Here is a 26,515-nt window from a genome sequence, read left to right on the forward strand (position 1 = left end):
TCTTTTCTTTAAGGCTAGTTATGGAAAAGTTTTCTTCCCAGTCTTAATGTATTACTTGATGAATTTTAAGACATTTCAGGGACTCTGTTAATGAATATTGAGCTGTGTTTAATTGTCACTCTTCCTCCCATTTGCAGTCAGTTTTGTCCACAAATCCATTTCCTTCATCTAATGAGCAGTTCCTGATAGACAGGAGACTTTTATTATGGACATATGATGTTCCTTGGTGGAACAGATACTGTCTACATGATGCCAACTGTCTTAATCACTTTCTTGTTTTCCCTGAGTTTAGCGTGCCAGCAAGCCTGGATTTAAATGGTAACAGTAACTTGTGCTTCTGCCAAAGCTCTCAAGGTGTCCTCAAAACTAGGAAACACACATTTTGCTTGCAATGGGAGTTTTATTGAGCAGAGCCACTCTGAAGACGCTACATCCTTAAATCTGATGAGACTCGAGGGACATGCACCACTGCAATTTGTATCAAAGATTTTCCGTTTTGGGCAATGGCCTCCTGGATCCAGAGAGACTTCGACTGTCTTTGTTTTTGAGGCTGGGGTTAGTGAATGGTAGCTGCTCCCTCCTCAGGAAAAGTTATCCCTTTATATCTTAAGTCAGTCTCCACCAGTCACTCCTGATTTCCTATCTAGCTCCTTGTAACAAAATGCACACTTCAAAAGACAGCTGTCCTCCACGGTCTTTGGTTTGCTCTTGCCTACCAAAACCTGAAAGTCTTCTCACAGGTGTTGCTAATTGAAGTTAAAAACCATCTTAGTTGCTTCTGCATAGCTTCTGCCTTCATTATGACCTTTCCAATGGTTCTAGCTGGATGTGCCTGTCTCCATCTTGCTTCCTTTCTGAATAAAGAGCAGTGTAGAAAGCTTTTCTCTTATGATCATATGGACACTGCTCCCAGCAGTAAGGGTTTTGCTTTGCTTCCATGTCCTTCCACACTTAACCAAATCCATTCCATCTCTGCCACCATATGTGACACGAAGAGTTTGAATGTGTAATGAAAAAGAATCTGCTTAATAACACAGAGCTCTTTTCAAAGGTGCAGCTGTATTATTTCAGAACAGAACTGAAGTGAAAACACAAACAGCACAGCCTGACAACTTCAGCAGCACCTACTCCCTTTCTTAGTCACTACTCCAGAAATACATTGTTTTGCTATCTCTTATAAGCCTTTTCAGCTGATCAAGAAAAGCAAAGCCTGGTGCCCAAGCTAGGTATTGCTAATATATCCTAATTGCCTCTTAACATGGCAGAACAACATAGCTGCAGAGTTCACTCTCACAAGCCACATGCCTTTAGGAAATAACACAGGCATTCTTGAAGACAAACAGCAATTCTAGCCCATTTTGTGAGCCCATCTTCTGAAGTCTGTCAAAGAAGCTCTTTTGGAGTATCAAAATTTGCCCATGTATTTTGTTTTTCAAATTCTCTCCCCTTGTCTTCCACTTTATGAAATAGCTCCTCATTCCTTCTCCTAGGACCTACTGGTAACATGTACATGAGCTTGAACCAACATCCCAGATTACACCACACATTGCCTAAAAATCAAGGTTCAACATGGGCTCTATGCAGAATTTTGTGCTGTGTTTCCAATTTATGGATGATATTAATAGAAAATCCATTCACCAACACCAAATGGATGGTCCTACAGGAAAAACCCCAAGTGTCACTCGTTAAATTTCTGATGCAATTAATAAACAATGTAACAAAAGACAAGTGGTTTTCTTCCCTGCTCTGAATTTTACCATAAAAAGAAGAATACTTTTTTTATGGGATATGATATTTAAAGATAGATCATGCTTATTTGGACTAGTTGCATGAGAGGCATGCCATCAACTGGAATTCACTTACTCATTTTTAATTTGCCAGCTCTTTTAAGACACTGAAAGAAAACATATTCAGGACAAATGTGTTTTTCCTCTCCATAGTAACTTTCTTACATTTTGACAGTCAGTCTTTCTGATAGGACAGGTCACTTCTGCAGCTTGTCCAGACAAAAATACTCCTGGAAATTTCCTAAAGATTCCTCAGATGTGTTTTATCTGTTAACTTACAAGAAAGCAAAACCAAACCATACTTTTTTTTTCCTATCAAAACAGGAGTAAAACCAGTTGGGTCTTATTTCCATAGGTATTTTCATTTGAAGTGGCAGACAGCTGACAGTCTAAATTAGTTGGATTAATTTAGAAAATGATATTATTTAATTACCTTGTGTCAGGTTTTAGGTTTTCCACAGTAGAATGGGTTTGATTTGTAGTGATTATTGATTTCTCCTTTTCACCATCACTTCCTCCATTTTCAGTTGATACAACCTCATACTCTGGAAAATTATGGTAAAGAAAAATTTGATTAAGTAACATCTCGTGAGTATCCTAAGTACATACCTAAGTACAACCAGATAGTGAATGAGTAAGCAATTTTACAGGAATTCAATCTTTCTGCCTTTTGCCAGCCTGAAGTCAATACATGATTTGGACTTTTTAATTCACTCGAGTTGGAAAAGAAAATGCAGGAAATGAATGAGCATGCAAATACGTGCATGTACACACAGACACACACCAAGAACTACTGAGTCCACCCAGGGCCTGCTTGTTACTCAATGCACAAGGCAACAAACTACCCTGCATTTCTGTGGCAACACAACAGGAGCAAAGCATGAGCAAAATGGTCTTGGCTCCTGACACTTGCAGTTTTCATGAAAACAAGGAGGTGAGTTTGATCACTGTTTTGGTTGTTATTTGTCTGACCTTTCCATTACATTTTGTTTTTGGGCATACCCAATGAAATCTCTTGTACACAATTAAAGTCAAGCACAGTAACCATTCAAAGAACAAAATGATGCAACAAATTACGTTTTCTGTTTCCACCTATCTGAAACAGTGCATTTATTAAAAAAAAAAGAGACATGATGCCAAAATAAGATGATTGGAAAAACATGCATAAACTACAAAAATAGAGATGACAGAAAAATTGATTTAAGTCTGTCTAAACAAGTAGTGTCATACTGGTGCCAATATGAAGCAATCACTGTTTTCAGAAAACAGGATTCAATGCCTTCTTTTGATTTCAGAATTGATTTTGATGAGTCATTAACTGAGTTGTTAGCTAACTTCATCGTTCAGTCTTTGTCAGCTAGTGTCCAGAAGACAACGGAAGAATTAGGAACGGCCATCTTGCATGTTTACCTGTCTGTGTGCTGAGTCCTGCATGACTCACATGCATTTATTCTCAATAAAACCCCCTTCCTTTAGTAATGAAAAAAAACCAGATTCTTTTAACAGAGAGAGTTTATTGACCCTCTTGCAGTGGATACTGCCAGTATTATGCTGGCAAAGTTCTACTGACTTACAAGACAGATGTAAGCTTTGATTGTGTCTGGCCCACTGTTAAACAACATCCTAAGGTCAAGAAAGATGTCTACACTATGTGTGTGCATCTGTATATAGTGTTGCATTGTTGGAACTTCTTGACTAGATCTTACCAGATCCTGTACAGAGAGAAGCCAGAAAATTGGAGAAGATACAGAGTCATACTTCTTAAGAATATTTTTGTATCATCACTGACACCACTGATCCTAGTTGTGTAAATCTTGTTATAATCTAGTAGCATTTTCTTATTCACACTGGAGCTGACAGCAGCACAAAATAAAAGCAATGGTCTCCTTTAATCCCTGGGGATTAAAGTACTTTTAAATGACAAAAAACTACTATGAAAGTAAATTAAGCTGGGAATACTGTATTATCACACAATGGAGGAAAGAAATTAAAACCAACCAGTAACAGTGTCATTGTCTGGTTTTTCCCAGTCCAATATGACAAATGTTGGACAGCCCTCTACAGTCACCACCGTGAGGTTGGTTGGAGGATTTTGTGGAGGACGAGTGGGTTCTTCCTTGCTGCCAGCTTCTTCTTGAGGAAAATGTTCAAGAGAGCTTGTGATGGAGCAAGGCACATCATCATCTTTCTTCATGTACTTGACATGAGGGGCTAAGAACAATAGGAAAGAGCTGTTATTCAATAGTTTTTTACAAAATGGCAGTGCCATTTCACCTGGTGCACAACACCCATCCCAGGACAGCAAGCAAAAATCTTCACAAGTCAAACACAAAACTTTCAGAATAAACTCCATCTATTCAATATTAAGCTACTTGTTCTGATTTTTGTTTGGTTTGGGTTCTGTTTATGTTTTTGTTGTTTTTTTCTGATTTTTAAGATTTTACTTATTGTTTTTAGACCTGGAATCTGCACTACTTTCATCCCCTTCCTACTGGCACCACTAAGGAAATGACATTCTGAAAGTATTAGCAGGTGATACACACTGTTTGAAATAATCTGTCACAAAATGGGAAAATCAACCTTATATCTTCTATAGTAAAATGACACTATAATTCTACTTGCAGCTGTTGAAAGGTATGCTAATACAAAGACTTCATATATACTTCATTTCACCAGAAGGAGCAACATGTTTAGTCCAGAAAGTAAAATTCAGTCAAGAAGATGCTGGTTTGTACTACGGCTCTTTCATCTGCCACTAAAGTGACACAGAATCAAATAAAATTTTGGCCTTTGAATAAGCAAATAAGATAATTTTTATGCAAGATAGGTCAGACTTCATATGCTCCCTGAAATAAAATGAATATCCTACCTTGGTACCTTGGTTTGCCTGAAGAATCTGTTTCTGATGTAGGACTTGAGCTGAAGACAGTTGCATCAACTGTAGGAAACACAATTATAATATAATTTGCAATAAATACAAAATTTCAATGTTAGAACTGCAGCATTTCACAGTTCCTTTGGCATTTTAAATCATGATAAGAATAGATAAATAGTAGATCTCTGCTGCCAGATCTGTCTCTTCATTTTAGGGAGCCCATTTTGTCTGTGATGCTGTGTGAACCCTGTACTTACCTGCTAGTACAGCCAGCCATAATGAAAATGACAGATTTCATGACTGCTGCTGGATTCAGTTCATGCAATATATGTACTATATCTGTAATACTTTTTAGACCTTTTAAAAATGATCTTTTTGCACTGTACTGGCTGTTTAGCTTGGAGCTTTTTTATGTTCCTAGGATATACAGAACTATTACTTTGGCACAGTAACTTCTCTAAAAATAACAACAAGGGAATAAAAAATTCTGTCTCCAGAGTGTACAACTTCCACAAAATTTGAAGGAAATTGAAAGCAAATGCACTGTTGAACAGAAATGTGCTAAAGTAGTCAGATTTCATGATACAATGTTGTATTAATTAGCCACTACACCAAACGCGATGCAAATACTACAGTGGATTTCAACAGGTAAAACACAATACATTCCCAACAAGCATTTATAAATAAATCTAGCATCCAGCTTGCTTTACTGAGCATTAAGGGTCACAGTGAGTTCATGACCACTGTAAGGAGACAAGAATTAAAGTATTACTGTAAATCCAGGAAGATTAGAAACAGCAACATTCATGAGAATATACCAAGAACTGCAGATTTGGGCTCAAAAATTCTAAGCACATCCTCCTCCAAACCCATTACTGTACGACACCTTGAAAAGACTTAGCTCTGAATTTGTAATCAACTCCCAGTTTTATAAAGGGCAAATTACCCACTGACCACTGTGATTTCACTACAACAATTTTTTCTGTTTAAATGGTGGCAGTTTGATCAAGTAAGCAGGAGGATATCACATCTGTGATGAGCACTATCAGTCACTGACAAATAATACTTTGAATTTATGTCCTGGGAAAATTGAAACATTCAGGAAAAGAAGTGCCTTATCTACTCTTTGCACAGCTTTAAAGTGCCGCTGAATAGTAATGAAAGCCTACTAAGCATGTATGGATTTCTAGGAAGATGGAAGGCCAGTCATGTTCTCAGTTACCAAGATGTGTAACAGAAGGGAGCTAGATGATCTCAGTCAAATCAGGAAAGTTACTAAGTGGCATAAAACATACCAGAATCACCCCAGCCAGAACACTTTTTATGTTAAATATACAATGCATCAATAAAGTTCAGGGAAGGGAAACAAAAGAAAAATGGAAACCCTAATGTTAATTAAAAAAAAAAAAAGAAAAAAAGAAAAAAGAAGAAACCAGAACTGTTAGTAATACACTCACCATAATACTCTGGAGTTGCAAAAGCTGTTGGTGTCTTATATAATGTTCCTGTCCTCACAGGTGGTGTTGGTCCAGCAGGCTTAGCTAAAGTGACAGATGGAGGCACTTGTAGCAACAAGATATTCAGTGTTTCAAGGAGTCAAACAGCTTTCTGATTTTCTAAGAGAACTCAGATTTGTGGCAACAAGTATTTTCATCTAAATCATGGTAATCCCTCAATTTAGGAAAGTTCTGAATTGTGCTAGTTGCAGATGTAACCTAATCCTGAAACCCAGTAAGAAAATTCTTTGCTACTTTGAGGTTGTCTTGGAAGACTTCAGTCAGCTAGAATATAACCTGGTTTAATGCACAGAACCATCCTACACAGACTGGTAAAAGGATGCAAAATGACCAGCATTGACATTGCTGTTCCTTAAAGAAAGAGCACATTTCTTCATGAGTTGCAAGGCACAATAGCTGAAGTCAGCAACTGAAACTTGGGATTCTTCCCTCAAATATAGGTAAGATTCATTTCTGCTCTCAATACAGCCCATACCTTAGCAAGGGTGGGGCTGGAACATTTATAGTGATAAACACCAAGTCCTTAATTGTGGTCTGCATTAACAGGTTAACCACAGAACAGTACTGGAGCTTCCACTTAATGAAATTAAGATACACTTCAAATGAAAGCAAAGAAAATGCAGCCAAGTTCAGCATTTTCAACATTTACAGCACTATATGATTCAAGGAAAAAAATGTTTTCTTTCTGAACTCATTTCTGTAGTAGGTTCCACAAGTCTGGACAGAAACTGACTGATAAAGGCAATATTATCTCCTATAATTACATAGCTATTTAAAAAAATATTTAGGTTATGCAACATTGCTTTTACTCTTCATCTGTTACCACCTAAAAAAGAAAACAGGTTTCTAAGAGGCAAACAATCCATGGTAAAGGATGTCTTGATTTCTTTCAAAATAGCTGTAAAAGACAAGAATTAAATTCACAAAACATGCAGGTACTCCCAGATAACCATGACATGACAGTGAAATCTCAACCCTGAAGAGTCAAGAACTGGGTAATGTAGTTACCTCTCCTTTACACCTGACACAGAACATGGCGACTGAAGGCAGAACTCTGGCGAGCCAAATTTAAGACAGCAAAAATCTGTACTTTCCACTAATTTTCTTAATAAAGTGGAAATTTGAAAGATTCTCACTAGAGATCAGTTTCCCAAAGCTTCTGGAACTCTCATTTCCTTTTTGTTTTTTTTCCCATTCAGGAGACACTTAATGTCTGCATAGAAACCTTTCCATAATATCCACTGTATGAGTTAGAAAGATGCAAGTAAAGAATTAATCACAGTGTTAATGAGAAAGAGGACAGAATTCTAACAGGGAAAATCCAAGAAGAACATTGAGGCAAATTTTTCCTGTTAGCACAGTGGAACTGTCTCTCCAGGGAACCAGAAGAAACAAAATTATAGTGTTTAAAACTAAGCTGGATAAAACGCTAGGAAACATAGAAGAAGGAAAAATCTTCTACTGGCTCCACAAGGAAGAACCAGATCATTTAACCAATTTATTCCATCTTGAAAGCCTAGGAAGGTATGGTAACTGCTGACTAACACATAACCTGGCCTCTACTGTAAGGAAAAAGGGTGAAATTTCAAACCACTGGTAAATTAATTAGACACTTACTGGAGAAAATTAGTATGGATCCCAATACAAGCAAAAGAAAATATATCAAGTCTAAGACTAATGATGTCTTCTGTTTTGTTGGAACTATTACTAAGGAAACACCACCCATCAATGACAAGTACAGACACAGCATTTCAATCTTGGCTCTGCTGATGAGTAAATATATAGCTTGTCTCATCCAGCTTGGAGATCCTTGCTATTCATCTGCTGCACAAAATATTAATGAATTGTTTAGGTCTTTAGTGCCTTAATAGCACACAAAGTCCCAAATGAAATAAACCCAAAAAAACCACAACAGGAAATACAGTAGAGCTGAGACCTGTATATTTCCAAGGAAGTACAGAGAGCAATAGGAAGAGAAAAGGAGTTGTCATGATGCTAAGCTTAAGGAGATGACAGTTTCTGACTACCTGGAGTAATGTTAGCCTAAGGATTCTTACATAGAATTCACTGACAAAGCATCCTTTTGGATATTGAATATCTGCTTCAGGATAAAATTAAAATAAAATAGGAATATCACAGATCAAAGAAATCTATGCTGTAGAATTCTCCTATACCCTCTTACACACTATTATCTCACACGCAATAAAATATTTATGCTGAAAAGGCTGAGATACCTGGACTCCCGGGTTTACCAGTCACAGTGTTTGGAGGCAGAGGTTTTCTTCTCATTTGTGTAGGCTTGGCAGGAGGTACAGGAGGGTGCTGAGGGCCAGGTGATCTAGTCACTGAATGACATTACATGACAGCATTATTAATTATTTAACCTCAAATTCCATAAAATCAGAAACATACTAGAAGTTATATTCTGACTTCTCAAGCAATGTTTCACACCTGATTTAGTATCAAAAGTGGAGAGGTGAGATTAGGAGCTGATCTGAGTTGCATTTTCAGCCTTACATTCTCTGAGAAGTGTGTGCCATGAAGTTTTAAAACAAGTTTACTCTGAAAAAATGTAGCTCCTTTGGGACTTTGTACAAGTGTTTCAGTGATTCTGTGTAGTTACTCATTTCTGTCAACAGTTATTTTTTGGCATTCAAATGTATATATCTTCACACAATAAACACCACCTCAATGTGCTAGGAAACATTTTCACAAAATTTCTGACCTCTTGTACTTTCTGACTAATACAACCGGCCACCCTCAGCTTGAAGCAAAACACGTAAGAAAATGAAATTATCATTAGGAACAGTTTATTCTATGCCATTCAAAACTGAAAGAAGTTACTGTCACCTCATACACTGACATGGCTGAAGACAATTACTGTGGTAGAAATTTTTGAAGCACCCAACTTGGTTATTTCAATGTGCAGCTCGAGCTGGAATCCATTGAATTTATCTGATAGTGTCCTTTGACAGTGAGGTCTAAAAGGAAAACCTAAGCCCCTTAATTCATACTTACAAATCATTCTACTGTATTTTCCAGACAATTTTGAAGGATTTTATTATGCAAAGGAAAGGCAAAGGAAAAGATTTTTGTTCCACTATTTACCTTTGCCCTTCTTTCCTTAAGAAAATCCAGGAGATATGTGCAACACATTTATGTAACAAAAGACTTTTTGTACCTAAAAGGAGAAAATCCTCAAGAGTAATATAATTCTTTAATGCTGCCAATGTCAACAACTATGCAAGTTGCCTGATACTGAATTACTGGCTCCATAAGGTACCTCAGGTTCTGTGTATCAGACCTTAGTTTACCCTATAAATAGAGAGCTTGTGGGCGAGAAGGGAGCAGATCCAAAGACTCATTTAGGAGCAATTTTTTAGAAATACTTACAATACACAAACAGAAATATCTCCATCTCTCTCTTCCCTGCTCCTTTTTGGATTCTTGCAATCACTTATAAAACAGTTGTTTGTTTGGTTTTTTTTAAATCCCTCAGATCAAGACAGAAAATAATGCTCTATCTAATTCAGGAAGATGTAGTGGTTTTGAAAATAGTATTTTTAGGCTTCATACTCATTCTTAATCTCCAAATGGAGATAAAAAAATATGCCTAAGGCCTGAAAAAGTATAATAAATTTTTGTATATATAAGTCATCATACCCTAGATACTACCATATGGCAGTATTCATCATTACTTTTCTCCCTGCCCATAATTAAAGAATGGGATTGTCCAAGATATTTATGAGGTAAAAATGTGCAAGTATTGACTTGCCAGTGGTTTCTATCATATTTTCTGAACAGCACAACTACAACAGTTACAGAAAAACTAAAACATCACATTCAGTGCCTGGGTCACAATTGAAGCTAATGTACTGTACTCTGGAAAAGCAAGAATTCCTGCTTTTCCCTTCTGCTACTTCCCACAATGATTTGGGTGATGGTTGATGATGCTACCAAACCTAATTACCAATGTGTAGAGACTGAACCTGTAAACTAGGATGCACAATAGAATTTAGGGATTTTGTGATAGTGTAGATTCTTGTAAGGACAACAGCATAGTGAAATATTTGGATTTAATTAATCTCAAGGTTTCTTTATGGAGTGGGAGTCTATTTCCTTGACTCAGTCACTCTTGATGAAAGAGAAGGATGAGCAGCCTCTTAGGGCAGACATCTTCATTGGTGACATAGTGGGAATGAGTGCACCCTCAGTAGTTCTGTGGATGCCACCAAGCTGGTCCTGCAGTGGACACATTGGAGGGAAGGGATCCCATCCAGACAACCCTGGCAGGTCGAGCAGTGGGCCAATGCAAACCTCCTAAAGTCCATCACGGCCAAGTGCAAGGTCCTGGGTTGGGACAATCATCATTCTCAGCACTGGCCAGATGAGAGACAGACTGGAAACATCTGCCCTGCAGAGATGGACTTGAGGATACTGGTGGATGGAAAACTAGAGACAAGCCAGCAATGTGGGCTCACAGCCCAGAAAACCATCTATATCCTGGGCTACAGCAAAAGAAGAGTGGCCAGCAGGTCAAGAGAGGTGATTCTACATTCTGCTCTCACGAGGCCCCACCTGGAGTGCTGCATCCAGCTCTGGGGTCTCCAGCACAACAACATGGGCCCGTTAGAGCAAGGCCATGGAAGGGCCACAAAAACCATCAGGGGGCTGGAGCTCTTCTCCTATGAAGAAACTTTGAGAGAGTTGGGGTTGTTTAATGTGAAGAGAAGGCTGCAGAGAGACTTTAGTGCAAACTTCAGTACTCAAAGTGGGCTTGTGAGAGAAATGGAGAAAGGGTTTTTAACAGGGCCTGTAGTGGTAGGACAAGAAGAAACAGTTTTAAACTCTTTAAAGGGTAGATTTATGTTAGATAGTAATATAAACTGGAAGAGAGTTGATTTAGATTAGATATTAGGAAGAAATTCTTTACTGTGAGTGTGGTGAGGCCCTTGCACAGGTTGCCCAGTGAAATTTTGGATGCTCCATCCCTGGCACTGTTCAAGGCCAGGCTGGATGGGGCTTGGAGAAACCTGGTCTGCTGGAAGGTGTCCGTGCCAAGGCAGGTGGGGTGGAAATGTCTGATCATTAAAGGTTCCTTCTAACCCAAACCATTCTACGATTCCATGAATTTTGATATACATTTTAAGAAGAGAGCTGAGATTGCAGTTATACAAGAAAATTATGAAACAGTAGTAGCTAATTTCACAACCATACACTTGTGGATACAAAAATGCTGCTAGCAAGGATTTTCTTGCTATTTTCTAAGCCCATGAGAGACTTTTCTCTCTCACAGAAGAAGTAGCAGAGTTATGTAAACAACCAAACACCTGCAGCCTTGAAAAGTCTTGTTTATAATACAGTAGAAAAATATTTTGACAATGGATGTTTTAGGATTTTATCCAATCACCCCCAAGGGGTGGCTGATCCTTTGTCCAATTAGACTATGAAGAAAAAAGTCTATAGAAGAGTTTGTAAAATAATTAAATAGATCAATCTTGCTGCACAATTCCTGCCTGCTGGATCTTCTCTCCTCCCTATGCCTGTGGGACATGGTGATATACCCTAGGGCCTCGGATGGCGGTAATATGCCCTAATGCCTTTTACAACTACAGTTCAAGGTATTGGCTCACCCCAAAGCTCTAAAAGCTTAACTTTAGACATCCAGTGTCATAAAATGGGTAAAAGCTGATATCAGTATCCCTTCAAATCTATGTGCATAAAAAAACTTCAAGTCTCTGCAAATCACAAGCAGGATTTACTTAAGGAAACACCACTTCCTGACATTCAGTAACAAAAAGTGCAGAGCATCACCCTTGTTTTCAGCTTACAGTTTGTCTTCAGCTGCTACTAATAGTATATCACACTAGACAATCTTTGCAAAGTACAGTGGTCAGACTGAAAAAACTGGAAAATGATAGAACATCAGAACCTGGGCATCAAGATAGGCATCTTATCTTTGTAGAGGTAAATTAGGTGCAAAGGAAATTCAACAGGGATCAGGAAAAACCAGCAGTTTATAAATTAGTGTTTTAAAATACAGCAACATGTTCTCAAAGGAGAAGCTACCTAAAAAGAACAGCTGCAGCTGAGTAGTAAATCCAAGAGTAAAACAAGAAAGATTTTATTTTCAGTCAATTTCTATGTCAGAAAAAAACACAGCTAAAGCAAATTCTGTGCTTTGTTATGCTTAAGAAACAAATAATTCTTTACACATCAGGGTGTTTACCTGTTGCAAGTAAGTTTGTGTAAATATATATATATACACGTGGCATACACATTCTATTCTAAAACTTTCCAGTTGAAACAAAATTTCTGAGGAGCTGACTAGAAAAACATGAAATACAAAAAGCCTATTTTAAAGTTCAGTTTGTAGAATCCATTTTCAGTCAAAATATTTTGATTATTTTGAAAATACGTGTCTTGGTTTGAGACAAATTTGGAGGAACATCCGAAATGAACGTTCTCTGATAGAAGGCAGGTTTCAGCAGCCCCTCCCCCACATGTTTGGAAAGAATTTTTTCTTGGAGGAAAGTGAAAAAGAACCCCTATTTATTTAACAAGCAGGGTGCACACAAGCACCAAAAAATACAAAAGTCATCCCAAGACAATATAATTGCAAGACTTGCCAGAAAAGTAAACCTTACAAGTCTTGTATTGCACATGTAAAAAACCCTGTAACCTGATTTACTCCACATCGTTATTTTCCTTCAAGCCTAATGCTCTAATTTTCCCAACAATCCCAATATTCAACAAAACTTCCTCATGCATGGGAGTACAAGTCGGTTATGCTTTTACCTTATTCACCTTTGTTATGTGGAAACCATTAGCATGAAAAAAATCAGTGCTTACAGTATTGTGGCTGTTGGATCATAAGGATACAACTCCGGTGGTGATAATTTCTACCATATGTTGTGATTAAGCATGTGTACATGACTAAGTAGTGGCTCTGAAATACTCTTATTTTTGTCTCTTTTAGTAGCATCCTGAAGCCATGAGAATGTGTATTGATGAGGATGATTCAGAACTGTTTTTTCTTCTCAGTGGAGGTGCTTTGTGTGCAAAAAAAGACAGTGTTTTAATTTTAGTAACAACTGTTAAAAATTGCTTTACTGTCTACTTTTATTAACCTTACCAGAAATTGGCTTTTGCCAGGTATCAACATATTCCGGAGGTTTTTTGACATCCATGTCAATTGGTCTGGCAGTATCCTCAGGTGCATAAAGGTCATCTGTAAAAAAATGAAATGAAATAAGTATCTACAGTGTGGCACCAAGTAATGGAGCACTTGTATATTGCATATGTTCAAACTCCAGCTGACATGATGTGCAAAACCATCATATGTGGCCCACGTCTGTTTTTACTGATAACTTAGTGATATCCATTAACTTCTTATTCAGGTAAGTAGAAAGTGATCTGGTTCTACAAAGTCTGCAGTTTAATTTTAAACATTCCTCTAGTAAAGTATATTTGGAAAGAGAAAATTAATAAAATGAAGAGGTAACAGATCAGTTAAATCAAGATTATACGCAGAAAAATGAGAAGAGAGAATATTCTAGTTTTTCAGTGTAGAGAATAAAATGTCCATTAATTCTTGCAAAGGGCAAAGTTCACTTTCTCCTCATAGTAAGATCTCTGGTCAGCCTCCATAATAAATAGTTAGAGCAATTCTGGACCAAATATATTCACCATATTTGGAGTACAGGAGACAAAGTATACACAACATTCAGTTTGTACATGAGAGAAAGTCCTACTTAAAAGTTACATAAACACGGTTTTAAAAATGTAAGTGGCATTAAAAAGATCAACACCACTCCTGGTAGAGAACAACTGTTTCACATGCTGGTATTTATAGGACAGCCAGACTGTTAAATTAATATGCTTTCTCTACAAAAAGTAAGTATACTTGCTTTATAAAAACTGTATATATAGTAAAGCAATAAGATGCATTGCAACTTCATCATGTTTGTGGGAAAAAAACCCACACACCCTTGTTCAAGATGTAAGACAAAAACCCCTAAAATTTGATCTATTAGAAAAACCCCTCAATATTACTTTAATTATCAAATTCCAACCTTATTCCACCATGATCTAATCAGCTAAAGATTTCATAGGTTTATAATCTGGTTCTCAATTTGTTTTGACATTTCACTAGTATTTTGATGGTATGAAGCAGATAATTTTTCAATTACTTTACTATTTGACCATTCTTTTTGCATGTTCCTTACAAATCCGCAGCCCATACATGATAAATAATTTACTGAAGATCAAAGTAATGAGACTTGCAGTAAGGTGGGAACAGGATGCAGATGACCTGGTCCCTGTGTCTGAAATATCTGAACACATCATATGGCTTTATGTAACTGCAATTTGTCTTCAGGTAAGTAAAACAATTAATTAGATCTTCACATATAGAAAGCACCAGAGTGATTATCAATGCTTCGTGTGCGTGATGTTCAAGGAAGAAAAGGCATGAGAAGAACAGCACCAGCTCTAAAAAAATTAAAAATAATCTTGTACATCATGAGTTATAGTCAGAGCATGTTTAGTTTCTCAGTTCACCTTTCAGTGAACATGACAAACATTAGTCAACAAAATGTTGACTAATTGACGAATTCACACTAAATCACCCAATTATATATGACAAATCTAAATAAGTTTTGCATGTCACAGTGTCTACAGAAAAAACTATCTCTACCCTGCTCCTTAGAATCTAAGTTAGAATCACAATCTTTTCTGAGTTATATCAGCTAAGAATGAACAAAATATTGTATACGTTCTAGATAGAAGAAGTAATTTTTTTTCTTTTCAGAAACGTGAATTGCTCTTCTGCCATTAGTAAAGTAGTAATGAAAAATAAGGAAAAGTTTCAAACCACAATACTTTCATGTTGACAAAGTCTCCTACTTTGAGTATTTCAATTTTTAAAGTTACATAAAGGTTAGTGTTTTCACACAAGATACTTGCACAACCAAAGTTTGCTGTATTTGTCACAGCATTTGCCTTATCCTACTTAATGTAACTTGCTTATTTAAAAGCACTTATCACATTCATCCAATTTTTTAACAGAATTTTAAATAGATCTTGCATATCTCTTTGTGCCTTCTTTTAATTCTATATTTTTTCCTGGAAACATTCACAGGGTCTGGAACATGTTTAAACTAAACTCTATGTCTTTAATAGGAGGAATACTATTAGAAGGGTGGATCATTTTAAGGGAAGCAATGGAAAAATTGCCCTTGATAAAATAAACAGAAATACCTTTATACTTGAGTTCCTTTGGAACTTGGCTATACACATACAGTTTAAAAAATAAAAAGAAAACAGAACACAAAGTTGTAATGAAAATCATGTGCACCTCCCTTTCACAAGAGAAATGGAAATGTTGCTCAAAGTTTGTTTGCTGACATTTGTCAGGAAGCTCAGTAGATCAGGAGCAGTAGATCAGGATTAAATTAAAAAAACAACTTACAAACAAGTTACATAAACTAACATGAAAAGACACCTGAATAAAATTACATTCTAGAGAAAATGGCTAAAACATGTCAAAAACCTAAAAGGAATGCTAGTCATGAGGAAGCAATCCCTGCCTCTTTCCCTCAGTCAAGTTTACCACCTGGCACTACAGCTGGCCAGGAGACTGAAAAGCCTGCCAGGAAACCAGCCATAACCCCGTGTGCTGGTACTGGAGAAATCAAATTCCACTGTTTATCATCTGGGCTCTGCAGCTGCCAAGCACTCTCTGCATGGGGTGAAACATCTTTGCACTGAGGCTAATGATCCCAGTCAGGAAGAAGAAATGGAGTACATTCAACAGCAGTGCCAGTCCAGCAAGGAATTCAAAGATCCAAACTGGTGTTCAAACAACAGAAGATCCGAGAATAAGTGATGTAATGTCTAAAGGTGAGTCTGAAAATATATTGTTACATACATAACATATTCATAACAGCCCAGTTAAAAATTCTGATCATCTTAGATCAAAAGTTCAGGATTTTGATAAGCTAACCCCAGGAAATACTGAAAAAGAAACTTTTTTTGTCTTTGCTCAGCTGGTAAGATTTGGGGTTCCAGGTTATAGAATTCTCTTTCCTAAGTCTCTTTTACACACTTAGGAATTCTTGTGCAATAGATAATTAATTGCACATTGCTTGGGAGAGATACAGAAGATTTCTTTAATTGATTACCTGAACTCCTTCTTGTACAAATTTATTTTTGTGGGCACAGTCAGCCTTGTGTCTCAGACACTGCCACAATACTGTGATGTACCTGCCTTACAGAAGACTTGGGAATACACTTACTGATCATCAAAAAAAGTATAGATGGAAAAGTTGTGAAAAGCTGCAGCCCCCTCTCAAGATGTCAGAAATGTACAGAATTCACTGGTGATTTCTCTTACACTTCTCAGAAGAAGGGTGCAGACTCACAGAAATGAGATTTTGGCAGTGGGGTTGGAGGTACAAAGAAGTGGGCAGGAGATAACAAAAGCCAGCTCCTCTTTAGTACTTTGGATACCAAGTTTGACTTAAAGGGCCCACTTGGCAGGACACAAAATTTAGCTAACAGACTACAGGATGTTTCTTTAACTTAGAGAAAAAAATAATTATGTAACTTGGCAATGGAAACTGCTACTGGAAGTATCATTTTTCAGACAAATTCTAAAAGAAGGTATTTATTTACCAGTGAGTACACACAGCATGCACAGTAAATAGTAGCCTTGTGGTGACTTTTGACACCATCTACCACAATGAAGATCTAGTTCCTCGTGGCAACAGGCCCTACTCTAAAGACATGGAAATAATAACAAGTGGTGGGCACACCAAGAAGGGTACTTACAATAAGATTGCTTAAAACAATACTTTAGCAACCTAAACCAGCATTAAGCACAAAAAACTGCATGTAACAATTTGCTACTGTTATGTTTATACTCCTGATTTACTTAGCATGTATTCGTTTTTCCTGGTGTTTTTTATAACCTCCAATACCTCTGCCAAGGTTATGAGTATAGGGGAGAAGAGAAAAGCTCAATGCACTGTGTAATGTAATTGTGTGTTTGTGCATAATTTCATAATGTGATCACTCCTGGAGACCTGTGTGCATTCTCCTATTCCAGTAACCAGTAACTACTGAAATTGGGCATTTAATGCTGTAACTGGCTCTGATGTCCTGGAATTTGATGGCCTCATTTAATTTACCAGAAGGACTATGAAATGTCAAAGAACACATGCCTCTAATGAAGGCATTCACTCTGAATGTAATACAGAAATGTATGTCATGTTCTAAAGAGGTAAAATTTAATTCACTTTAAATATACAACCATCTCTTTGAGCTTTTACCATTTCTAATAACATGGTGGGCTTTGAAAATGTACCAGAATGAGTAGGTCAAGACATTCTATGATCAGCAACAGGTATTAAATTGCCAAAGATACAAGAAAGAAACATTACACAGGCAAAAATATTTAGAATAGATGGAATATCACTCAGGCTATCCTAATCTAGCTAGCATAGAAATAATAACAGGTCCCAGCACTAATATGGGACAGGAGCACTTTTAGTGGGTGATCAGCCAAAAGTTTGCCTTGAATATGCACATTATTTATATATTTATATTATTTTTTTAAACTTGAATTGTTGATGAAGAATCCCAAAATTACATATTTAATTAACCAATGGCTGTATTAAAAAAAAATCCCCAACAGTATTTCTATTGATGTAATAAATTAATGCTTTACAAAATAAAAAAATATGGATTCATTATGAATCAGCACTGAAAATATTATGTTAATTGGATGGAAAAATCAGGTACAACTGAAAAATGAAAAATGATTTTCCCTCCAACCAAGCCTGTACTTTTAATAAGTCTTTGTGGCTAGGGATATTTGATATCTATGTGCATATGGATATATAAATTGAAGACCCTTGTCTGTCATCCACCAACATGGAATTTTTTGGTGCTGAAGTATCCAAGCCTGAATACTGCACAGTCCAAATGCTGCATGGTCTGAAAGTGAGTAGGTCTGATGTGAACACACCCTGTGCATAGAGAATAACTAGCAAGATTAAGGCTTCCCTACCAAGCCTCCTGACTTGGACTCAAACAACTGGGTGATCCTTTTCAACTAAGTGTTTTCCAGTAATTATTGTGGATCTAACATCTGGGAAACATTAGCAAACAGTAGCTACATAATAATCCATCTGTAAATTTCCAGATGCCAATATAATTTCATAATCACCCTCAGGAATTATATAACAAGATCAATAGAAGCAATTACACATGGCACTCTGAGGAATTAAATTCTACAATAAAACACAATGAGATATTTTGCAGGGCTCAAGATGACTTGGGGAAGTCACATTCTGCTCTTTCATTGATAAATAAAAAAAAAACCCAACCCCCAAAACTCTACCTGTTGTTGGCACAATCCACTTTGGCAGTCCAGGTGCTTTTGTTCTGGCTGGTGCTAGTGTGGTTTTACTAAAAGCTGTGAGAGAGTTTCAAAAGGAAAAAAGAAAAAAGAAGAAAAAGAAAGAAGTTCCATGAGAAGAATACCCAACAGACTTCTCTGTGATGCCAACAATTGCACACTAGAGAATAAAATGTAACACCTGCTGTGATAACACACAGAGTTTTGGTTTCTTTTCTTTTTTTTGCTGTTTTGGAAAGGCTTTAACACTAGACTTATTAATTGATTGAAAAATACCCTTTTTTTTTTTTTTTTTCTACCAGCAATGCTTAAAATTCCACTAAGAATAGATGAAATTAATTAACTATTTAATCTCTTCCCCATCCCAGATTGAATAAAAAATTATTACCAGGTCTGGTCTGTGATTTATCCGATGGCTTTGGTCTTGCAGAAGTGAGACGTGTTTTATGAGGTGCTAAAAGAAATAAGGTTCTGTTTCAATGCTGTGTGTGAAAGAACACAGACAGTGCAGTGGATTTGCCAGACAAAAAGGTCCATGCACCAATGTGATACAGCAAAATGGACATATGAGAGTTCTATGAGTTCTAATCCAAAATGCATGTGGGAGATGCTAGTTTCTTTAGTGGCCAGATGACTCTATCATGCAGTCTGACCAGTTACATTCATATGTAGGTTTAGGAAAAAGATATAAAATATTTACAGCCAGTTACCCAACTGTATATGGATACAGAGTTAGCTCTGCAAGGTATCCATGGCCTTAAGACATTTAATTAGGTTCTGTAAAAAACAAACAAACAAAAAACCTCAAAACAACACACCAAACTGAACCCCCCAAAATCAAAGACTTAGATAAAACCACAAAACATTGAAATATTGCTGAGAAAACAACTGGGAGCATTGAATGCAGACACAGTGTGGGGCAGCTGAAGCACAATGTCATTGCCAAGGTTGAAATCAGAAGACTTCAACCTTTTCTTATTGTTGCCTTTCACTTGCAGAATAATTTTGATACTGTAGTTGTTATGGGATCTGAGAAACTCCCACTGGAAGCTGAAAGCATAAGCAGTAGTCACTGTTATCTTGTGCCCAATCATCAGTGTCTGTAAATCAGTTTTTTAAAATAGCACTGGCTATTTGATATTCCAGTCTAATAAACACTTGACCCATAGCACTTAATCCAGCCTCGCCAAAGCATCAGAGAAAATACTTATGCAGGACAGAACACAATACCCATTTTTGACATTTAGATTTGGGAAGTTTTACAGATCTAGATTTTGTAAGGAAAAAGTTGGAACTCGGTTACAATGATGTTTGCAACATTATTTATCTGAGTATTCAATACACAGCTCTAATGCTGTTTAAAAACTTCATATAATCTTTGATATTTGAGGCAATACTGAGCAAACCCCATTTTCAGAGCAATAAATGAATACTTGATAAGGGGAAAAATAAACTTTCATATTATGTGTTTGAAATAGTTTTAAAGGTAATAATGAACATACCATTAAACACTAAACTCTACTAATTTTTTTGAAGACCTACAGTACAACAATTAAGAAAATATTAAAAAATTACCTGTATTGTACCAAGGAATTTCAGTTGCTTGACCAATTTTGGGCCTGGGTGAAATGTGGTATGTTTCATTGGGAACTGAAAATGGAGATATTGCTGCTTATCAAGTGCAAATGATTTCATTTTAAACATAAGACATCACAGGTGGAAAGGAAATTCAAACTGTCTGTGCAGTTCATAAACAAAAGAGTCAGTGCTAGAAATCTGGCTGAAAATCATGCTTTTATACAGGTAAAAGACATTTCAAGTCTGGGAAGATATATATCATTAGTAAGTCAGACAAAATCAGAAGAGATGATGAGGCAATGCCTTTTTACTTGACTCCTCAGCCTTGTACATGTAATACTTATTTCTATAAAGAAACACAGGAAGAAGAAACATGGCTGGAAAATTAAAACCAGCAATATTTTGTACATGCACTGGACTGTAACTAACAAACGAAAATGACAAAGATATATTAAGGTATTTCTGTTGATTAAAGGGTACATTTAGCCATATAGCAAAAGCAGAGAAAGTAAAGATGTATGAAAAATAAACTGACATAATATTCTCATTACCCAAAGTTATTTTGGACCCATCAACAACATGAACTGTTACAAGGTTAATTGATCCCAGGTGTGTTGCCCTTGGAGCTATAAAAAATAAACCATTGTTCTGTGAGAAGGGAAATTTAAAAAGTTGGATTTCATGAAGGATCTGTCTCCATTGTTTCCTAAAAACCTATCTGCACATCTGCTAGGACAATTTTAACAGACACAAGACAGACACGTTCTGATTAGTCTCGATGTATTTTCATGCTGACAACCAGACAGTGCAACTATTCTGCTGGGCCCCCACTAATTTCAGAACACTTGCCCTAAACCTGGAGTTCTGACAGTCTTTGGTCTTTCTCATACTTGTTGTATTAACTTACACTTCCCTAAAAAACTTGGAGAAGTTTTTAGTAATGTATTTATTTTTCAGACCTCACTCAAATTTGAATTCATTAACTGAAAGTACTGGATGAAAAGGACAGACTGGTAGGCAGAGGCACACCCTACACATCTCTTTGTCTTTCAGAAATAAAGTTAAAATATGGAAGCTGGAAAATAACCTACTTACTAGCATAAGGAGCAGTGGCTAAAAAGTGCCATTTATACTCTACAGTAAACATTTGTTTACAGTTTTTCCTAACAGCAGCTTATTTTGCATATACACCATTATAATGATTTAAACTTTAAAAGGCAGAAAACAAGCCTCTAAATTCTGTTTTTTAAAATTCTTTCCCTGAAACTAAATTTGTAGTGGTACCAAAAGATGGCACTTGTTAACTATGACATGATTGGAAATAGCTCTTGTTCAACTGAGACTTAGAATCTAACTTAGCTGCTGAACAGCCTTTCAAAATAAGGCATTTAGAAAAGAAATCTTTTTCCTGGACTGTTCAGTTTGATGTTCATAGTAATATATATGCACATATGGTATATATATAGATTCTTGAATAAATAGGGTCTCTGCTTAAAATATTTTTGGCTATATAAAATGGACAAGGAGAAAGAAGTGGGGGGCGGGGGGGGGGAACTATTAAACTATTCATTAAGCTATTTGCCTAAGACTAAAATTTTGTCAGTTCAGAGGTTAGGTCAGAGAGTAAGAAAGACCAGGAGCTGCTCTCATAGCCATGTAATCCCTCCTCTCCCTAATTATATTTATCTCCTGTTATCTTCCTACACAGCAATTTTTATTGAAATAGTTCACCCCATGGTAAAGCTGAGGTATCACCACTCCACTACAGCTGAGCACCCCTGAATCTACTGTGATTACTGCAAAAATCACTGGTATTAAAGGTACTTCTGCTCTTAGCATCTAAATGTCTTGGACTGAGACTCTGTAACCGAGATTCAAAAGTACTTGAGAAATTGAATCAAATGTATTTAGGGCAGTAAAATCCTCCAAAAAGAAAAGAACTTTGTGACTGTGACCACAGAAAAATATTTTTATTAAAATTAATTGAATTTCTCACATTTTTTGATGGCTACTAAACCCATCCATCTGCTTTCCATGGAAATTGATGCAATTCTTGGGCATTCACTTTGATATAATTTATGAACATACTCTCAGCTGAACAATGATGCAAATTTCTGTCTACTTATTATGCATGCCCCCTGACCGCAGACCTCAGTGACAGCAGAAATGTAACTAAGGCAGTGCCACAGTAACACTTCTAAAGTTACAAACTGTAAATTACCAGGTTTAGTTTGTGGTACTTCTGGCCTGACAGATGTTTTGGATTTGGAAGGAATGAGCAGTGTTTCTTTTGGAGCTGAAAGAAAAGGAAAAAGATTATTATTGTATTCTTCAGGAGTCATGATCCAATGCCATATTTAGCCCACAGAAAATGCATGCCTCAAATGCCTGAAAAAAAGACAATAACAATTCCATGGCTTTCTGGAACCTGAAACAAAATAACTATCCAAAACACAGAAAAGTCCCAGCAGTGTGCTGTAAGTTGAGTTAGTGGCTAAATTCTTCCTCTAAAAGAAAAATTAGGCCACTGAGTTTGGTTGGAGATCTGACAAATACAGACTTCTGACCAGACATAAGCTGTAGGCTATTTTTGCTTTACTTCAAAAAATAGAAATGAGAATCCTCTGTACTAAGATACATGCACATGGCAGCAGAACGAAGGATAGTGAAATGGTGTTTTATAAATACCACATTGGAGAACGCTGTCGAGAAATTTCTCCTTTGAAAAATTAGAAATACCTGCATCTTAATGTTAAGGAAACTTATTTACCCATTGTTGCCCTTGAATGACCAGTAGTAGTAGATTTTGTAATAATTGGTTGTGGAGTTGTCAGATGTATTGCTGTTAAGGAGAAAATGTGAAAAATTTTAGAATATTTGTCTGTAATAGAAACAAAGAAGCATTTGCTAAAGCCTGCAAAATGCCCCAAACTAAGGAGTAGCAGAATATCTTGAAAATCAACTGCTGACAGATATAATTATCTTTCTACTAACTTCTGCTATACATTCCTTTTATACTGAAAATGGGAAGCCACACAGTCCTCCATAACTATTTTTAAAGCTACTTTCATTTCAGTATAGCAGACAATGTCTGTTGCTAACTGTCCAAGCACATTGTAAAGGAGTTCTGTTGCATTTCAAGAAAAGATTAAAAAAAAAAGTGCTCACAGAGGAGCATCCAAGATTACCAAGCAGTAATCACAGTCTGCCTAGCCACTGAAATTTGTCAGTACCCACATTACTACATTTCAGCCTTCATTTGCTATGTGTAATAGAAATAGGAAAAACATTATGTATATTATACATACCCCACTACTATTGTTTGTAGTGTAGTTTTGGCATATTTTGGATTGATTATTTAAAGTGTAGTGCATTTGTTTCAGCACAAAACTGGCTATGAATAAATCCATTAAGGAGCACAAAACCAGAAACTTGGGGAAAGAATGATTAAACACAAAATTAAAAGAATTACTCCATTACCAGGTTTGGTGTATGGCACTCTTGGTTTTTCAGTTGTTTTTCGTTTGGTATGAATGAACTGCTTTTCAGTTGGAGCTGGAATAAAAACAAACAGCACCCAGAACAATAATTGAAAAAACACACTGCTCTCACAGCACACAAGGAACATAAGCACGATCCGATCTGGAATAAGGCAAATTATGTAAGAATAAAGCTGAAAACCATTCAGTTGGAATTCCTGCAAAGAAAAAGCAAGTTAAATGGCCACTAACACAAGAAGACTTCTAAAAAATTATCTACAAATTTGTAGCTTTGCATCAAGCAGTCTAGAATATAGTCATTAACATCATCATACTGTAATAGGACAAAAATAGACAGTGGTAACCTATGTCTTCCTCATCTACCACACACGAGTATCTGAGGACATTTTGTATCAACATTTTGTATCAACATTTTGTATCAAACTTGGTTTATAAATTAAATTCTTTTGTTCTTATGTAGGAATGATTTAATATTGTTATCTTCGGACTATTCAGATAAAAAAAAAATCTTGTAAAGAAAAGTAGGAATCATTAACTGGAAAAGGTTATCTTAGCACTTTCTAGTCTGTGGTCTACACCAATGGGAGGGGTCCAAAATTATCTGCCTTATCCTGTGCATTCTTCATCCCCCTTGCACGTGAATATTACTCAGGTAGCTCAGGTGTTTACAACAGGGCACACACTTCATAAAGCTACATGAACAGATACTGAATGAATACTAACCTAAGTATCATTGCATACAGGGAATATATATTAAAATAGAAACATGGTTAAAAGCAGTTTTAATTTCCTCTTCCTCTTTCCAAAAAACCCCATAATTTGAAGATTATAAAAAGCCTATTAATATTTCATTAACCATTCTCAAAAAATCATGATTGAGATTTGTCTCTGAAACTGGGGACAGAAAACTGATTGAACAAAGATTGCTCAAGCAATGCTCCTGCTCCCCAGTACTGCTTGGATTCAGTGACCCTTACTTGGTCCACATCTGACAATTAAGTTAAGAAGAAAGAACACTCAGCTAAGGTTTCATATATTTAGGCAAGTTTTCCCAACATGGATAACTAGAAGTAAGCAGAGAGGATGGTTTTAAGAACTAGAGCTGGATTTAGACGGTCACATATCTGGTCTGGAGACTTTATGCTGTTGTTGATGTATTAGGATTTTCTTCTGTAAAATTAAACCATGAGGAGTGAAGAAGAAGAGTATTTTGGAATGAAATTATCCACAATTCACATGAAGAACAAGGGATTAACTCGGTTAGAGCATGGTGCTAATAATGCAAGGGTTGTGATGGGCCAGTTTACTTCAGAGTTGGACTTGATGATCCTCATGGGTCCCTTCCAACTCAGAATACTCTGCAATTCTGTGAAGAATCACTATCTGCTCTTTAAATAAAGTCCCCTTTAACTGGAAAATAGATAACATCTGGAGGAATTGCATCATCCTGACTGGAAAAGGCTAGAAGATGAGGAAAAGAACCTTTGAAAGTGAACGAGCTCATGCATTATTACCCTTATCAAGACCAAAGAGCAAGTAAGTATCTACAAGAAGAGCAAAATTTCATTATTAGCTTTGAATAAAATGCAATGGGGTCTCTCTAAGATGATATTCTCTAAAAAGAGTGGAAAATAGAATAATTTTTTATGGAATAACACAGTTACCAAATGTTGCCTTTGTTCTTTCAGGAATACGAGGAATCATAGTAGTATCTGGTTCATCAAAGGTTGGAAGAATCTCTGTTGGAAAAAATGTCAATAAATGATCTGAATAACGAAGGAACCTCCCTTTCCTCCCCTCCTTAAAAAACCTTTCAGCACTACACTGCATACAACAGGAAAGGGATGTTTTAAAACAGCAATGGGCATTTACCCTCAGAAATTTATGGTTAGGAAACAACATTAACAATCCTTCAGTGAAATCACTGATTATATTACACAGGTCAGTCGGATTTACAAAGGGCAGTCATCTAACCAAAATGTAACTGAAGGGAATTTGCAGTCTAATCTGGGTGAAAATGTGTGTTTCAAGAAAAAGCAATGCAACAGCATTAGGCAGTTTCTCTCATAAGAGCTTCAAAAACATGGTGCAAACTACTGAAGTGTGTTGCTCAGACACAAGCTGCAAATAACTTTTTATCCTTGGTTAAAACATATAGGCTGATACTATTCCTTTGAAACATAGGTTTAAAAGAAACATAAAGTTAACATAAGTTATAGGCTAGCTGTGTTGAAGTTAGAATAGGAAGGAATTCAGTCTCAGCTATATTTAATTAAAATAGTTAAGAGAGCTGGACCTGAAACTAGTAATTGATTACTAAATAACTGATGATCTGTCATTTGCATGTTTGCTTAGCTGTGCTTAGAACAAGAAACAGAAACATTGATAAGTTGGTGTAGGGAACAAGGACAATTGCCAATTTCCTCCCTTGGTGGGAACCTATTCAAAAATCACGCAAGAGGAAATTTGGAGGTCACTAAAGCAATTAGGATTGTTAAAGTTCAGAAAGGAGAAAAAGGTCAAAATGAGGAAGATGAGCTTACTTCATCTATTTAGGACCACTGACCCAATTCAAGACTACCAACTCAATTCAGGACACACACTGTGCATGCTTAATGACATTGAAGCTCATTTCCATACGAAGCGGAGAATGGGAGGTGTTAATGTTATGAATATGCATTTGTATTTTGGATATTCATAATTTTTGTAAATAAAAAGCTTTGTGTTTGCTTGGATCGAGGCCCTGCATCTTGGGGAGCTATCCCACACAGAGCCTGGTGCCAAATAAAACATACACTTTCTAACTCTAAACTGTTAGAGAGTTTTTGTCTGTC

The 26,515-nt window shown here is 36.5% G+C and overlaps 1 protein-coding gene and 1 long non-coding RNA gene across 12 annotated transcripts in view; one reads left to right on the forward strand and one right to left on the reverse strand.

Moving 5' to 3' along the window:
* The window catches only part of ABI3BP (ABI family member 3 binding protein), a 146,737-nt gene that overhangs the window by 17,375 nt on the left and 102,847 nt on the right, over positions 1–26,515 (reverse strand). For 10 of the 11 annotated variants that reach the window (XM_069021582.1, XM_069021575.1, XM_069021572.1 and 7 more), the window contains 14 exons: positions 25,346–25,420; positions 23,662–23,736; positions 22,952–23,023; positions 22,403–22,477; positions 20,733–20,807; positions 20,179–20,253; positions 18,992–19,057; positions 18,586–18,660; positions 13,315–13,410; positions 8,414–8,524; positions 6,120–6,203; positions 4,657–4,725; positions 3,786–3,998; positions 2,221–2,332 (listed from right to left, as the gene is read on the reverse strand). In XM_069021582.1, the coding sequence (XP_068877683.1) occupies positions 2,221–2,332; positions 3,786–3,998; positions 4,657–4,725; positions 6,120–6,203; positions 8,414–8,524; positions 13,315–13,410; positions 18,586–18,660; positions 18,992–19,057; positions 20,179–20,253; positions 20,733–20,807; positions 22,403–22,477; positions 22,952–23,023; positions 23,662–23,736; positions 25,346–25,420 (1,273 nt within the window). The remainder of the gene's footprint in view (positions 1–2,220; positions 2,333–3,785; positions 3,999–4,656; positions 4,726–6,119; positions 6,204–8,413; positions 8,525–13,314; positions 13,411–18,585; positions 18,661–18,991; positions 19,058–20,178; positions 20,254–20,732; positions 20,808–22,402; positions 22,478–22,951; positions 23,024–23,661; positions 23,737–25,345; positions 25,421–26,515) is intronic. The other variant, XM_069021547.1, reaches the window with a different exon arrangement.
* On the forward strand, positions 15,899–26,466 carry LOC138113429 (uncharacterized). Its single transcript, XR_011152167.1, has 3 exons — positions 15,899–16,082; positions 25,103–25,217; positions 25,370–26,466. It is a non-coding gene; the product is annotated as an uncharacterized lncRNA (long non-coding RNA).

Source organism: Aphelocoma coerulescens, chromosome 1 (assembly GCF_041296385.1).
Source record: "Aphelocoma coerulescens isolate FSJ_1873_10779 chromosome 1, UR_Acoe_1.0, whole genome shotgun sequence".
NCBI classification, from domain to species: Eukaryota; Metazoa; Chordata; class Aves; order Passeriformes; family Corvidae; genus Aphelocoma; species Aphelocoma coerulescens.